The 15,912-nt window shown below is 50.1% G+C and overlaps 1 protein-coding gene across 8 annotated transcripts in view; it reads left to right on the plus strand.

Annotated features, from left to right (window-relative positions):
* The window catches only part of myo5aa (myosin VAa), a 101,700-nt gene extending 85,901 nt beyond the window's left edge, over positions 1-15,799 (plus strand). For 6 of the 8 annotated variants that reach the window (XM_042331067.1, XM_042331071.1, XM_042331069.1 and 3 more), the window contains 12 exons: positions 5,659-5,857; positions 6,908-6,976; positions 7,415-7,508; positions 7,606-7,752; positions 9,568-9,722; positions 9,890-9,979; positions 10,131-10,281; positions 10,615-10,799; positions 11,587-11,684; positions 11,780-11,954; positions 12,243-12,323; positions 12,498-15,799. In XM_042331067.1, coding sequence (XP_042187001.1) covers positions 5,659-5,857; positions 6,908-6,976; positions 7,415-7,508; positions 7,606-7,752; positions 9,568-9,722; positions 9,890-9,979; positions 10,131-10,281; positions 10,615-10,799; positions 11,587-11,684; positions 11,780-11,954; positions 12,243-12,323; positions 12,498-12,650 — 1,597 coding nt within the window. In that variant the 3' untranslated portion in view covers positions 12,651-15,799. The remainder of the gene's footprint in view (positions 1-5,658; positions 5,858-6,907; positions 6,977-7,414; positions 7,509-7,605; positions 7,753-9,567; positions 9,723-9,889; positions 9,980-10,130; positions 10,282-10,614; positions 10,800-11,586; positions 11,685-11,779; positions 11,955-12,242; positions 12,324-12,497) is intronic. The other 2 variants (XM_042331074.1, XM_042331075.1) reach the window with 1 other exon arrangement.
* Positions 15,800-15,912: the final 113 nt, after the last annotated feature.

The raw sequence follows: 15,912 nt of genomic DNA on the forward strand, positions 1-15,912 counted from the left end.
ATCCAGTCCATCATCCCTCCTCCTCTAGTCCACCATCATCCCTCCTCCTCTAGTCCACCATCATCCCTCCTCCTCTAGTCCACCATCACCCCTCCTCCTCTAGTCCACCATCATCCCTCCTCCTCTAGTCCACCATCATCCCTCCTCCTCTAGTCCACCATCATCCCTCCTCCTCTAGTCCACCATCATCCCCTCCTCCTCTAGTCCACCATCATCCCTCCTCCTCTAGTCCACCATCATCCCTCCTCCCCTCTAGTCCACCATCATCCCTCCTCCTCTAGTCCACCATCATCCCTCCTCCTCTAGTCCACCATCATCCCTCCTCCTCCTCTAGTCCACCATCATCCCTCCTCCTCTAGTCCACCATCATCCCTCCTCCTCTAGTCCACCATCATCCCTCCTCCTCCTCTAGTCCACCATCATCCCCTCCTCCTCTAGTCCACCATCATCCCTCCTCCTCTAGTCCACCATCATCCCTCCTCCTCTAGTCCACCATCATCCCTCCTCCTCTAGTCCACCATCATCCCTCCTCCTCTAGTCCACCATCATCCCTCCTCCTCTAGTCCACCATCATCCCTCCTCCTCTAGTCCACCATCATCCCTCCTCCTCTAGTCCACCATCATCCCTCCTCCTCTAGTCCACCATCATCCCTCCTCCTCTAGTCCACCATCATCCCTCCTCCTCTAGTCCACCATCATCCCTCCTCCTCTAGTCCACCATCATCCCTCCTCCTCTAGTCCACCATCATCCCTCCTCCTCTAGTCCACCATCATCCCTCCTCCTCTAGTCCACCATCATCCCTCCTCCTCTCATCCCTCCTCCTCTAGTCCACCATCATCCCTCCTCCTCTAGTCCACCATCATCCCCATCATCCCTCCTCCTCTAGTCCACCATCATCCCTCCTCCTCTAGTCCACCATCATCCCTCCTCCTCTAGTCCACCATCATCCCTCCTCCTCTAGTCCACCATCATCCCTCCTCCTCTAGTCCACCATCATCCCTCCTCCTCTAGTCCACCATCATCCCTCCTCCTCTAGTCCACCATCATCCCTCCTCCTCTAGTCCACCATCATCCCTCCTCCTCTAGTCCACCATCATCCCTCCTCCTCTAGTCCACCATCATCCCTCCTCCTCTAGTCCACCATCATCCCTCCTCCTCTAGTCCACCATCATCCCTCCTCCTCTAGTCCACCATCATCCCTCCTCCTCTAGTCCACCATCATCCCTCCTCCTCTAGTCCACCATCATCCCTCCTCCTCTAGTCCACCATCATCCCTCCTCCTCTAGTCCACCATCATCCACCATCATCCCTCCTCCTCTAGTCCACCATCATCCCTCCTCCTCCACCATCAGTCCACCATCATCCCTCCTCCTCTAGTCCACCATCATCCCTCCTCCTCTAGTCCACCATCATCCCTCCTCCTCTAGTCCACCATCATCCCTCCTCCTCTAGTCCACCATCATCCCTCCTCCTCTAGTCCACCATCATCCCTCCTCCTCTAGTCCACCATCATCCCTCCTCCTCTAGTCCACCATCATCCCTCCTCCTCTAGTCCACCATCATCCCTCCTCCTCTAGTCCCCATCCTCCTCCTCCTCTAGTCCACCATCATCCCTCCTCCTCTAGTCCACCATCATCCCTCCTCCTCTAGTCCACCATCATCCCTCCTCCTCTAGTCCACCATCATCCCTCCTCCTCTAGTCCACCATCATCCCTCCTCCTCTAGTCCACCATCATCCCTCCTCCTCCCACCATCATCCCTCCTCCTCTAGTCCACCATCATCCCTCCTCCTCTAGTCCACCATCATCCCTCCTCCTCTAGTCCACCATCATCCCTCCTCCTCCTCATCCCTCCTCCTCTAGTCCACCATCATCCCTCCTCCTCTAGTCCACCATCATCCCTCCTCCTCTAGTCCACCATCATCCCTCCTCCTCTAGTCCACCATCATCCCCTCCTCATCCCTCTAGTCCACCATCATCCCTCCTCCTCTAGTCCACCATCATCCCCATCATCATCCCTCCTCCTCTAGTCCACCATCATCCCTCCTCCTCTAGTCCACCATCATCCCTCCTCCTCTAGTCCACCATCATCCCTCCTCCTCTAGTCCACCATCATCCCTCCTCCTCTAGTCCACCATCATCCCTCCTCCTCTAGTCCACCATCAGTCCACCACCATCATCCCTCCTCCTCTAGTCCACCATCATCCCTCCTCCTCTAGTCCACCATCATCCCTCCTCCTCTAGTCCACCATCATCCCCCTCCTCCTCTAGTCCACCATCATCCCTCCTCCTCTAGTCCACCATCATCCCTCCTCCTCTAGTCCACCATCATCCCTCCTCCTCTAGTCCACCATCATCCCTCCTCCTCTAGTCCACCATCATCCCTCCTCCTCTAGTCCACCATCATCCCTCCTCCTCTAGTCCACCATCATCCCTCCTCCTCTAGTCCACCATCATCCCTCCTCCTCTAGTCCACCATCATCCCTCCTCCTCTAGTCCACCATCATCCCTCCTCCTCTAGTCCACCATCATCCCTCCTCCTCTAGTCCACCATCATCCCTCCTCCTCTAGTCCACCATCATCCCTCCTCCTCTAGTCCACCATCATCCCTCCTCCTCTAGTCCACCATCATCCCTCCTCCTCTAGTCCACCATCATCCCTCCTCCTCTAGTCCACCATCATCCCCTCCTCCACCATCATCCCTCCTCCTCTAGTCCACCATCATCCCTCCTCCTCTAGTCCACCATCATCCCTCCTCCTCTAGTCCACCATCATCCCTCCTCCTCTAGTCCACCATCATCCCTCCTCCTCTAGTCCACCATCATCCCTCCTCCTCTAGTCCACCATCATCCCTCCTCCTCTAGTCCACCATCATCCCTCCTCCTCTAGTCCACCATCATCCCTCCTCCTCTATCATCCCACCATCATCCCTCCTCCTCTAGTCCACCATCATCCCTCCTCCTCTAGTCCACCATCATCCCTCCTCCTCTAGTCCACCATCATCCCTCCTCCTCTAGTCCACCATCATCCCTCCTCCTCTAGTCCACCATCATCCCTCCTCCTCTAGTCCACCATCATCCCTCCCCTCCTCTAGTCCACCATCATCCCTCCTCCTCTAGTCCACCATCATCCCTCCTCCTCTAGTCCACCATCATCCCTCCTCCTCTAGTCCACCATCATCCCTCCTCCTCTAGTCCACCATCATCCCTCCTCCTCTAGTCCACCATCATCCCTCCTCCTCTAGTCCACCATCATCCCTCCTCCTCTAGTCCACCATCATCCCTCCTCCTCTAGTCCACCATCATCCCTCCTCCTCTAGTCCACCATCATCCCTCCTCCTCTAGTCCACCATCATCCCTCCTCCTCTAGTCCACCATCATCCCTCCCCTCCTCCTCTAGTCCACCATCATCCCTCCTCCTCTAGTCCACCATCATCCCTCCTCCTCTAGTCCACCATCATCCCTCCTCCTCTAGTCCACCATCATCCCTCCTCCTCTAGTCCACCATCATCCCTCCTCCTCTAGTCCACCATCATCCCTCCTCCTCTAGTCCACCATCATCCCTCCTCCTCTAGTCCACCATCATCCCTCCTCCTCTAGTCCACCATCATCCCTCCTCCTCTAGTCCACCATCATCCCTCCTCCTCTAGTCCACCATCATCCCCTCCTCCTCTAGTCCACCATCATCCCTCCTCCTCTAGTCCCATCATCCCTCCTCCTCTAGTCCACCATCATCCCTCCTCCTCTAGTCCACCATCATCCCTCCTCCTCTAGTCCACCATCATCCCTCCTCCTCTAGTCCACCATCATCCCTCCTCCTCTATCCCTCCTCCTCTAGTCCACCATCATCCCTCCTCCTCTAGTCCACCATCATCCCTCCTCCTCTAGTCCACCATCATCCCTCCTCCTCTAGTCCACCATCATCCCTCCTCCTCTAGTCCACCATCATCCCTCCTCCTCTAGTCCACCATCATCCCTCCTCCTCTAGTCCACCATCATCCCTCCTCCTCTAGTCCACCATCATCCCTCCTCCTCTAGTCCACCATCATCCCTCCTCCTCTAGTCCACCATCACCCCTCCTCCTCTAGTCCATCAGTCCACCTCCCCCTCCTCCTCTAGTCCACCATCATCCCTCCTCCTCTAGTCCACCATCATCCCTCCTCCTCTATCACCATCATCCTCCTCCTCTAGTCCACCATCATCCCTCCTCCTCTAGTCCACCATCATCCCTCCTCCTCTAGTCCACCATCATCCCTCCTCCTCTAGTCCACCATCATCCCTCCTCCTCTAGTCCACCATCATCCCTCCTCCTCTAGTCCACCATCATCCCTCCTCCTCTAGTCCACCATCCACCATCATCCCTCCTCCTCTAGTCCACCATCATCCCTCCTCCTCTAGTCCACCATCATCCCTCCTCCTCTAGTCCACCATCATCCCTCCTCCTCTAGTCCACCATCATCCCTCCTCCTCTAGTCCACCATCATCCCTCCTCCTCTAGTCCACCATCATCCCTCCTCCTCTAGTCCACCATCATCCCTCCTCCTCTAGTCCACCATCATCCCTCCTCCTCTAGTCCACCATCATCCCTCCTCCTCTAGTCCACCATCATCCCTCCTCCTCTAGTCCACCATCATCCCTCCTCCTCTAGTCCACCATCATCCCTCCTCCTCCACCATCAGTCCACCATCATCCCTCCTCCTCTAGTCCACCATCATCCCTCCTCCTCTAGTCCACCATCATCCCTCCTCCTCTAGTCCACCATCATCCCTCCTCCTCTAGTCCACCATCATCCCTCCCTCTAGTCCTCTCATCCCTCCTCCTCTAGTCCACCATCATCCCTCCTCCTCTAGTCCACCATCATCCCCTCCTCCTCTAGTCCACCATCATCCCTCCTCCTCTAGTCCACCATCATCCCTCCTCCTCTAGTCCACCATCATCCCTCCTCCTCTAGTCCACCATCATCCCTCCTCCTCTAGTCCACCATCATCCCTCATCCCCACCATCCCCTCCTCTCTAGTCCACCATCATCCCTCCTCCTCTAGTCCACCATCATCCCTCCTCCTCTAGTCCACCATCATCCCTCCTCCTCCACCATAGTCCACCATCATCCCTCCTCCTCTAGTCCACCATCATCCCTCCTCCTCTAGTCCACCATCATCCCTCCTCCTCTAGTCCACCATCATCCCTCCTCCTCTAGTCCACCATCATCCCTCCTCCTCTAGTCCACCATCACCCTCCTCCTCTAGTCCACCATCATCCCTCCTCCTCTAGTCCACCATCACCCCTCCTCCTCTAGACCACCATCACCCCTCCTCCTCTAGTCCACCATCACCCCTCATCCCCCTCTTTGTTTAGCCTTTTTTCTGTTCCCTTTCTTTCCTTTGTGTTTGTTTGTCAGATCCCCCACTGCTGACTTCCATAGGCTGAATGAGGACAGAGAGCTGTGGCTGGTATATGAAGGGTTAGAGGAGACCAACAGGTTAACCGTGTGTGTGTGTGTGTGTGCATGTGTGTGTGTGTGTGTGCGTGTGGACCAGGTGTGGTGTGAGGCTGTTTGCTCTTGCTCCCTCTATCCCATATTTTCTCCTTCATGCTTTCCCAACCTCCTATAGTAGTTGAAGAATGATTCTAATCTTCTCTCTCCATCCCCTCCTCTCAGACTGTTGGAGGGCCAGATGCAGCAGCAGCGGCGTAGCTATGACAACGAGGTGGAGGTGTTGCGAGGGGAGTTACAGAGTGTTAAAGAGGAGAATAACCGTCAACAACAGCTGCTGGCCCAGAACCTGCAGCTCCCACCAGAGGCACGCATAGAGGCTAGTCTACAGCATGAGATCACACGACTCACCAACGAAAACCTGGTACGTTACGCACTTACACACAAACATAGTATACACACACATGTAGTATACACACACACATGTAGTATACACACACACATGTAGTATACACACACACATGTAGTATACACACACACATGTAGTATACACACACACATGTAGTATACACACACACATGTAGTATACACACACACATGTAGTATACACACACACATACACGGAGTGTACAAAACATTAAGGACACCTGCTCTTTCCATGACATGGACTGACCAGGTGAATCCAGGAGAAAGCTATGATTCCTTATCGATGTCACCTGTTAAATCCACTTCAATCAGTGTAGATGAACGGGAGGAGACAGGTTAAAAGGTTAGAAGGATTTAAACAATCGAGACATGGATTGTGTGTGTGTGCCATTCAGAGGGTGAATGGGTGAGACAAAATATTCAAGTGCCATTGAACGTGGTATGGTAGTTTGTACCCGGCGCACCGGTTTGTGTCAAGGACTGTAATGCTGATGGGTTTTTCACACTCAACCGTTTCCCGTATGTATCAAGAATGGTCCACCACCCAAAGGACATCCAGCCAACTTGACACAACTCTGGGAAGCATTGGAGTCGACATGGGCCACCATCCCAGTGGAACGCTTTCGACACCTAACAAATTATGTCTGTTCTGAGGGGAAAGGGGGGGGGCGGGGGGTGCAACTCAATGTTAGGAAGGTGTCCTTAATGTTTTGTACACCCAGTGTATACACACGCTTGCAAACGTGTACACACATGCAGTCACACACACACATGCACACACACATTTTAAAACACACATTGTAATACTTTTACAAAATGATTTAAGCATTCAAAAGGTCATAGATGAATGAAAAAACACACTCATACTCAGACCAGATCACTGGCCCCACCAAGACAACCTGCTGCCATCAACCAGCACTTCCCTTATTGGTCGGTAGTGGTACTGTGATAGTTACTGTTTTACTGAGGGGGCGTGTGTGTCCGACACCACCCAGATGTGTGTGTCCTGTGAGAACACCCTCTGATGTGTGTGGATGTCACCTAACAGGAGATGCTGAGGACTGAGGATCCAACAGCATATCGCAGCGCCAAAGTCAACATATTACGACGGATGGTTGTATGTCGAGTCTAAGGACATTGTGTGTTTCTCTGCACGTGTGTGACCACTAACAGAGTTTGGTGTGTGTCAGATTTCTACTCTAACTCTGTTAACCCACAACAGACAAATCCAGCAGAGCACCTCTTCTCTCTAACTCACACAGGAGGTCAATGTGTTAAACCCAGCACCTCTTCTCTCTGTTAACATACAGCCAGGCCTTGTTTCAAATTAGCACCCCCTCTCTAACCCCACAGAGGACCAAATAAGTACCCCCTATTTTAAATCAAGCCCCTCTCTCTCTCTAACCCACTGGGTAAGGGAGCCTGTTTTTTTGTCTGAACTTTGACCATTGTCAGCTTCCTGTTTGACCGCTGATCCCTTCGCTTTGATAAACTGATTGACTATTGCCAACCTCACCTCTCTTTCTCTCTCTCTTTCTCTATCTCTCTCTCTCAGGACCTCATGGAACAGCTGGAGAAGCAGGATAAAACTATCCGTAAGCTTAAGAAACAGCTGAAGGTGTTCTCGAAGAAGATTGGAGAAATGGGAGGTAAGGAAGGAGACGTACCTGACCGCCTGTGTAGATGGGTGTCTGTGTGAACTGAATTTGTGTATATCTGACCGTGTGCGTGTGTGTGTGTGTGTAGCTGGCCATGTTGAGACTATATCTCCGGGTCAGATGGTTGAAGAGACGGTCCGTCCGGTGAACATTCCTCGTCGCGAGAAAGACTTCCAGGGAATGTTGGAGTACAAGAAGGAGGATGAGCTGAAACTGGTTAAGAACCTCATACTGGGTATGTAACCTCTACTCTGACCTATAACCCTGACCTCTAACCATTCTCAGTCTTGCACTCTCTTTTAACTCTCTCTCTCACCACCTCTCTCTCTCTAAACACCTCTACCTCTCTCTCTCTACCTCTCTCTCTACCTCTCTCTCTCTACCTCTCTCTCTCTCTACCTCTCTCTCTACCTCTCTCTCTCTACCTCTCTCTCTACCTCTCTCTCTCTACCTCTCTCACCACCTCTCTCTCTCTCTCTCTCTCTCACCACCTCTCTCTCTCTCTCTCTCTCTCTAAACACCTCTACCTCTCTCTCTCTAAACACCTCTACCTCTCTCTCTCTAAACACCTCTACCTCTCTCTCTCTAAACACCTCTACCTCTCTCTCTCTACCTCTCTCTCTACCTCTCTCTCTCTACCTCTCTCTCTCCCTACCTCTCTCTCTACCTCTCTCACCACCTCTCTCTCTCTCTCTCTCTCTCTAAACACCTCTACCTCTCTCTCTCTACCTCTCTCTCTACCTCTCTCTCTCCCTACCTCTCTCTCCCTACCTCTCTCCCTACCTCCCCCAACTCTCTCTCTACCTCTCTCTCTACCTCTCTCTCTACCTCTCTCTCTACCTCTCTCTCTACCTCTCTCTCTCTACCTCTCTCTCTACCTCTCTCTCTCTCTACCTCTCTCTCTCTCTACCTCTCTCTCTCTCTACCTCTCTCTCTCTACCTCTCTCTCTCTCTACCTCTCTCTCTACCTCTCTCTCTCTACCTCTCTCTCTCTCTACCTCTCTCTCTCTCTCTACCTCTCTCTACCTTTCTTTCTCTACCTTTCTTTCTCTACCTCTCTCTCTACCTCTCTCTCTCTCTACCTCTCTCTCTCTCTACCTCTCTCTCTACCTCTCTCTCTACCTCTCTCTCTACCTCTCTCTCTCTCTACCTCTCTCTCTACCTCTCTCTCTCTCTACCTCTCTCTCTACCTCTCTCTCTACCTCTCTCTCTCTCTACCTCTCTCTCTACCTCTCTCTCTACCTCTCTCTCTACCTCTCTCTCTACCTCTCTCTCTCTCTACCTCTCTCTCTACCTCTCTCTCTCTCTACCTCTCTCTCTCTCTACCTCTCTCTCTACCTCTCTCTCTCTCTCCCTCTCTCTCTACCTCTCTCTCTACCTCTCTCTCTACCTCTCTCTCTACCTCTCTCTCTCTCTACCTCTCGCTCTACCTCTCTCTCTCTCTACCTCTCTCTCTACCTCTCTCTACCTCTCTCTCTCTCTACCTCTCTCTACCTTTCTTTCTCTACCTTTCTTTCTCTACCTTTCTTTCTCTACCTCTCTCTCTACCTCTCTCTACCTCTCTCTCTCTCTCTCTCTCTCTCTAAACACCTCTACCTCTCTCTCTCTACCTCTCTCTCTCTACCTCTCTCTCTACCTCTCTCTCTCCCTACCTCTCTCTCCCTACCTCTCTCCCTACCTCCCCCAACTCTCTCTCTACCTCTCTCTCTACCTCTCTCTCTACCTCTCTCTCTCTCTCTCTCTACCTCTCTCTCTCTCTACCTCTCTCTCTCTCTACCTCTCTCTCTCTCTACCTCTCTCTACCTTTCTTTCTCTACCTTTCTTTCTCTACCTCTCTCTCTACCTCTCTCTCTCTCTACCTCTCTCTACCTCTCTCTACCTTTCTTTCTCTACCTTTCTTTCTCTACCTCTCTCTCTACCTCTCTCTCTCTCTACCTCTCTCTCTACCTCTCTATGAATGATAGAGAGAAGTTTTTCTGTTCATACATAGATACAGGCATACACATAGATAATCCAATAGTCTATTGTAACAGTCAATTATCTGTAACAGAGTTGAAGCCTCGTGGTGTAGCGGTGAATCTGATCCCAGGCCTGCCAGCCTACATCCTCTTCATGTGTCTGAGGCATGCTGACTATGTCAACGATGACCAGAAGGTCAGGACGTTGCTCACATCCACCATCAACAGCATCAAGAAGATACTCAAGGTGCGTAGGGCTCTGGTTTAAAGTAGTGCACTATATAGGGTATAGGAAGGATGTAATGTGGGGCGCACACCCTATGATGTCAGTACAACTACATTAAGTTGCTCCTATACTTGTGTAGTAACACTGTAATTACACTAGTAACTATATTGTCATTTTATCTCTGTCAGAAACGGGGGGATGACTTTGAGACGGTCTCCTTCTGGCTGTCCAACACCTGCCGCTTCCTACACTGTCTGAAACAGTACAGCGGAGATGAGGTGAGACCGGACCCAGCACACACACACACACACACACAGACAGTCTGCAACGGTACAGCGGAGGTGAGGTACACCCCAAAACACAGACACACCCCCAACCTGTGTGTTTGTATCTGTTTCTCTCTCTTCCTCCTCCTCTCTGCTCCTGCAGTCGTTTATGAAGCACAACACTCCTAAGCAGAATGATCACTGCCTGTCTAACTTTGACCTGGCTGAGTACCGGCAGGTCCTCAGTGACCTGGCCATTCAGATCTACCAGCAGCTCATCAAATGCATGGAGAACATCCTACAGCCCATGATTGGTGAGTACACCACGCTGTGTGTGTGTTTTCATTCAATTCAACCTTTACTTAACTAGGCAAGTCAGTTAAGAACAAATCCTTATTTACAATGACGGCCAAACCCGGACGACGCTGGGACAATTGTTCGCTGCCCTGTGGGACTCCCAATCACAACCGGATGTGATACAGCCTAGATTCGAACCAGGGAATGTAGTGAAGCCTCATGCACTGAGATGCAGGGCCTTAGACCGCTGCGCCACTCTGTGGTGTGTGGGTGGGTGAACATCCAACCACTAACGTGTGTTGTGTGTGTGTGTGTGTGTGTGTGTGTGTGTGTGTGTGTGTCCGTCCCAGTCTCTGGTATGTTGGAGCATGAGACCATCCAGGGTGTGTCGGGGGTTAAGCCGACCGGTCTGCGTAAACGGACATCGAGCATCGCTGACGAGGGAACCTACACGCTGGAATCCATCTTACGCCAGCTCAGCGCTTTCCACTCCACCATGTGTCAGCACGGCACCGACCCTGAACTCATCAAACAGGTCCGTGTGCATGTGTCTGACCCTGACCCTTGGCTGTGTTCTGACCCTGACCCTTGGCTGTGTTCTGACCCTGACCCTTGGCTGTGTTCTGACCCTGACCCTTGGCTGTGTTCTGACCCTGACTCTTGGCTGTGTTCTGACCCTGACCCTTGGCTGTGTTCTGACCCTGACCCTTGGCTGTGTTCTGACCCTGACCCTTGGCTGTGTTCTGACCCTGACCCTTGGCTGTGTTCTGACCCTGACCCTTGGCTGTGTTCTGACCCTGACCCTTGGCTGTGTTCTGACCCTGACCCTTGGCTGTGTTCTGACCCTGACCCTTGGCTGTGTTCTGACCCTTGGCTGTGTTCTGACCCTGACCCTTGGTTGTGTTCTGACCCTGACCCTTGGCTGTGTTCTGACCCTGACCCTTGGCTGTGTTCTGACCCTGACCCTTGGCTGTGTTCTGACCCTGACCCTTGGCTGTTTTCTGACCCTGACCCTTGGTTGTGTTCTGACCCTGACCCTTGGTTGTGTTCTGACCCTGACCCTTGGCTGTGTTCTGACCCTGACCCTTGGCTGTGTTCTGACCCTTGGTGTGTTCTGACCATGACCCTTGGCTGTGTTCTGACCCTTGGTTGTGTTCTGACCCTTGGTTGTGTTCTGACCCTGACCCTTGGCTGTGTTCTGACCCTGACCCTTGGCTGTGTTCTGACCCTGACCCTTGGCTGTGTTCTGACCCTTGGTTGTGTTCTGACCCTGACCCTTGGCTGTGTTCTGACCCTGACCCTTGGCTGTGTTCTGACCCCAGGTTGTGAAGCAGCAGTTCTACATCATTGGAGCTGTGACTCTCAACAATCTACTGCTGCGTAAAGACATGTGCTCCTGGAGTAAAGGCATGCAGATCAGGTCGGTTCAGAGAGGCTGTCATGTCTTATGTATAGACAGACTGTGTCTAATGTGTTTTATAGAGTGTGTGTAACGTATATAATGTGGTGTACCAGGTATAACGTGAGTCAGCTGGAGGAGTGGCTGCGTGACAAGTCTCTGATGCTGTGTGGAGCCAAGGAGACTCTGGAGCCTCTGATTCAGGCTGCTCAGCTGCTGCAAGTCAAGAAGAAGACGGACGAAGACGCCGAGGCCATCTGCTCCATGTGCAACAGCCTGTCCACATCTCAGGTAACCAATCACAGCTCACTATTCTGCTCATGTACTAAACCAATTAGAGCCCTCTCTACCACTCACGTACAGAACTAACCAATCACAGCCCTCTCTACTACTCAGGTACTGAACTAGTCAATCACAGCCCTCTCTACCACTTAGGTCCTGAACTAACCAATCCCAGCCCTCGGGTACTCAATTTACCAGTCAAGCCCTATCACTGCGGTGAATGGGACAGGGGATCAGTTGAGTTAATAGTTCAAGGTTCAACGAATGAAGTTTGTCTCTGTGTTTCTGTGTTCCCAGATTGTGAAGGTGTTGAACCTGTACACTCCAGTCAACGAGTTTGAAGAGAGGGTGTCTGTTACCTTCATACGAACCATACAGGTAAGACCTGTCTGTCTGTCTGTCTGTCTGACTGTATAAGTAACTGTAACTGTAACTAATGTATATATTTTCTCTCCCTGTCCTTCCCTTCCTCCCCCTCTCTCTTCCTGTCCTTCCCTTCCTCCCCCTCTCTCTTCCTGTCCTTCCCTTCCTCCCCCTCTCTCTGTCTGTCAGACTCGTTTGCGGGACCGCTGTGAGACTCCTCAGCTGTTGATGGACACTAAGATCATCTACCCAGTCACCTTCCCTTTCAACCCCTCCTCTCTGGCCCTGGAGACTATCCAAATACCAGGCTCCCTCAACCTAGCCTTCCTTACCCGCGTCTAACACACACACACACACACACACACACACACACATACACAACTAATAGATGGGCTATACATATGTACACATGCATACACAAACCATTCTCTTCCTAACACATCTAAACACTTACATACAGTGCACACACACACATACACACGCTCAGCTTCCACCCTACGGTAGTCTTTATATCAGTAGTTGAAAGCCCATCCTCCTCCGCGTGTACAAATGCTCAACTCTAAGAGAATGCACCGCTACAGGCCACCTTTTCTCCTATCTTACCCCCTTTTACTAAGCTACACTCCCCACCTACAACCCCATTTAAGACCTAGTACCGTGTTCCCCCAGTCCTCTTTTCTCCTCTTTATTCTCTTCTCAATAGTGTAGTGTTTTCTATCAGTCCGGTTCTCCCATAGGAATGTATTACGGTACACTTAAGCTAGCTGTCCAGGGCTAGCATCACAGCTAGCTAGCGCCTTCAGCTAAGCTCAGCTAGCATCTGTTGTGTTATGATAGGATGCTAGCACTTTCACAGTTATCTAGCTAGCATCAGTTTTGAGTACATCGTTATCAACTCACCAACTGAACACATTCAAGCCAAGTGCAGTACCCATTGTCTGTACCATACTTTTATACATATATAAATACATATAAATATTAATATATATATATATATATCACGCTAGGGTGTTTTATTTATTGCATTTATCTCACTCCCTTTCCTAAAATACGTTTTTCTTTGCAGACAGAAAACATGGATACCATAGACTTGTAGGCTTATCTCTCCAGCTTTCCAGACCGGAGAGAAGTATGGCCATGGAAAGACCACTAGAGTCCTGTAGTATTAGAATTATGTCTATAGCAGGTGATCTATGCAGTCTCATTTAATTAGCACTATTTAATGTAGCTTTTTATTTGTTGAGCTCATGATGTATTGTGCTTTAAGATCTCTCTGCTGTAGATCTGCACTTTAGCACCACTGCACCAGAGGTTGAAATAGAGGATTAGACTGGACCAGAGGTTGAAATAGAGGATTAGACTGGACCAGAGGTTAAAATAGAGGATTAGACTGGAACAGGTTGAAATAGAGGATAAGACTGGAACAGGTTGAAATAGAGGATTAGACTGGAACACAGGTTGAAATAGAGGATTAGACTGGAACACAGGTTGAAATGGAGGATTAGACTGGAACAGGTTGAAATAGAGGATTAGACTGGACCAGAGGTTGAAATAGAGGATTAGACTGGACCAGAGGTTGAAATAGAGGATTAGACTGGAACAGAGGTTGAAATAGAGGATTAGACTGGAACAGAGGTTGAAATAGAGGATTAGACTGGAACAGAGGTTGAAATAGAGGATTAGACTGGAACAGAGGTTGAAATAGAGGATTAGACTGGAACAGAGGTTGAAATAGAGGATTAGACTGGAACAGAGGTTGAAATAGAGGATTAGACTGGAACAGGTTGAAATAGAGGATTAGACTGGAACAGGGGTTGAAATAGAGGATTAGACTGGAACAGGGGTTGAAATAGAGGATTAGACTGGAACAGGGGTTGAAATAGAGGATTAGACTGGAACAAATGTTGAAATAGAGGATTAGACTGGAACAGAGGTTGAAATAGAGGATTAGACTGGAACAGAGGTTGAAATAGATAGAGGATTAGACTTGCAGTAGTTGGCTAGACTCGACGAGTAGTTTAGATGGGTATGGGTATAAAACTATCAGGTTTAGACGGCTTCAGCTACTGTACTTGCTTCTCCACTTGAACTAAGTAGTTTGGTTTCAAAACCCCTACAGAGGACTCACTAACTCTCACACACACTAGTGACTGTTGTTAAACAGAAGCACGCTGGATCCTACATATCCACTACCACAGCGTTTCCCAAAACTATTGGTCCCGGCCCCATGTGGGGTCGCCTGATTTTTAAAAATGGGGTCGAAAAAAAATACAATAAAACCGCGCTTTGTTCATAGAACCAGGGTTACATCGGTAGCCTCGGTAACCTCTGGTAGCCTCTAGATACAGTTGTAATAAACAGAGCGGTTTCTTTTTTCTTCCTACAAATGTGGCTCTATCTTTTAAAAGAAACAACATATTATTTTTTTGATTTATTTAACTAGGCAAGTCAGTTAAGAACAAATTCTTATTTTCAATGACGGCCTAGGAACAGTGGGTTAACTGCCTGTTCAGGGGCAGAACGACAGATTTGTACCTTGTCAGCTCGGGGGTTTGAACTTGCAACCTTCCGGTTACTAGTCCAACGCTCTAACCACTAGGCTACCCTATGACCCCATCACTGAAAAATCAGACTCTCAGGAACACGGATGTGTCTTCTGTTTCCTTCTACAATGGCCACAAGCCTCATTAGAACAGAGTGGACAAGACCAGGAACTAAATCAGCTAAAACAATAAGTTTACATTAGCGATGATTTCATCACTTTTTTTCTACATGGTGGAGTCGTGATGTTTTATTATATCAAAATGGGTCTGCAGACCAAACAGTTGGAACTCATGCAGTACCAACTACTACATATCTACATGTCCTCACCCCACCACTCTGTCTGCTCCACTCTCGGTACATTATGATGGACAAGATCTATAGGTATTCCTTTCAGTATTATAGCCTTGGAAAGGAGGTTGTGTGTTACTAAACCTGGTTACCACTGAGCCAGTCTCTTTTACTGTAGTTGCTCTCATAATCCATCGCATTTAGACTCAATATCAACCATGCCTTGAATGTTTTCCCCTACAGCCTGTATGATAATGCTGCCTTGCCAGCTTTACTCCAGAAACTAAATCACTTCTTTGTAGACAAACTATTACATGCCCTGGCTACAGTCTCTACCCTACTCTAACTCTTACCCCCTTCTTTCATTCCCTACTAACCTACTCTAACCCCCTTCTTTCATTCCCTACTAACCTACTCTAACCCCCTTCTTTCATTCCCTACTAACCTACTCTAACCCCCTTCTTTCATTCCCTACTAACCTACTCTAACCCCCTTCTTTCATTCCCTACTAACCTACTCTAACCCCCTTCTTTCATTCCCTATTAACCTACTCTAACAACTCCTTCACTGTCTCCCCAACCCCTTCTTCACTGTCTCCCCAACCCCTTCTTCACTGTGTCCCAACATCAGCCAAGTCTGTTTTCATGGCTCTACTTTTAGAGAAAGCAGCCCTGTTGTTCCTCAGCACCAGATAGTGACCAGGAGAGGGCGACATTGGACACTAGGTCACATGACTGTGGCTTCTCTAAAACCAGACGTTCTGCCAGATGTT

Source organism: Oncorhynchus tshawytscha, linkage group LG12 (assembly GCF_018296145.1).
Source record: "Oncorhynchus tshawytscha isolate Ot180627B linkage group LG12, Otsh_v2.0, whole genome shotgun sequence".
NCBI classification, from domain to species: Eukaryota; Metazoa; Chordata; class Actinopteri; order Salmoniformes; family Salmonidae; genus Oncorhynchus; species Oncorhynchus tshawytscha.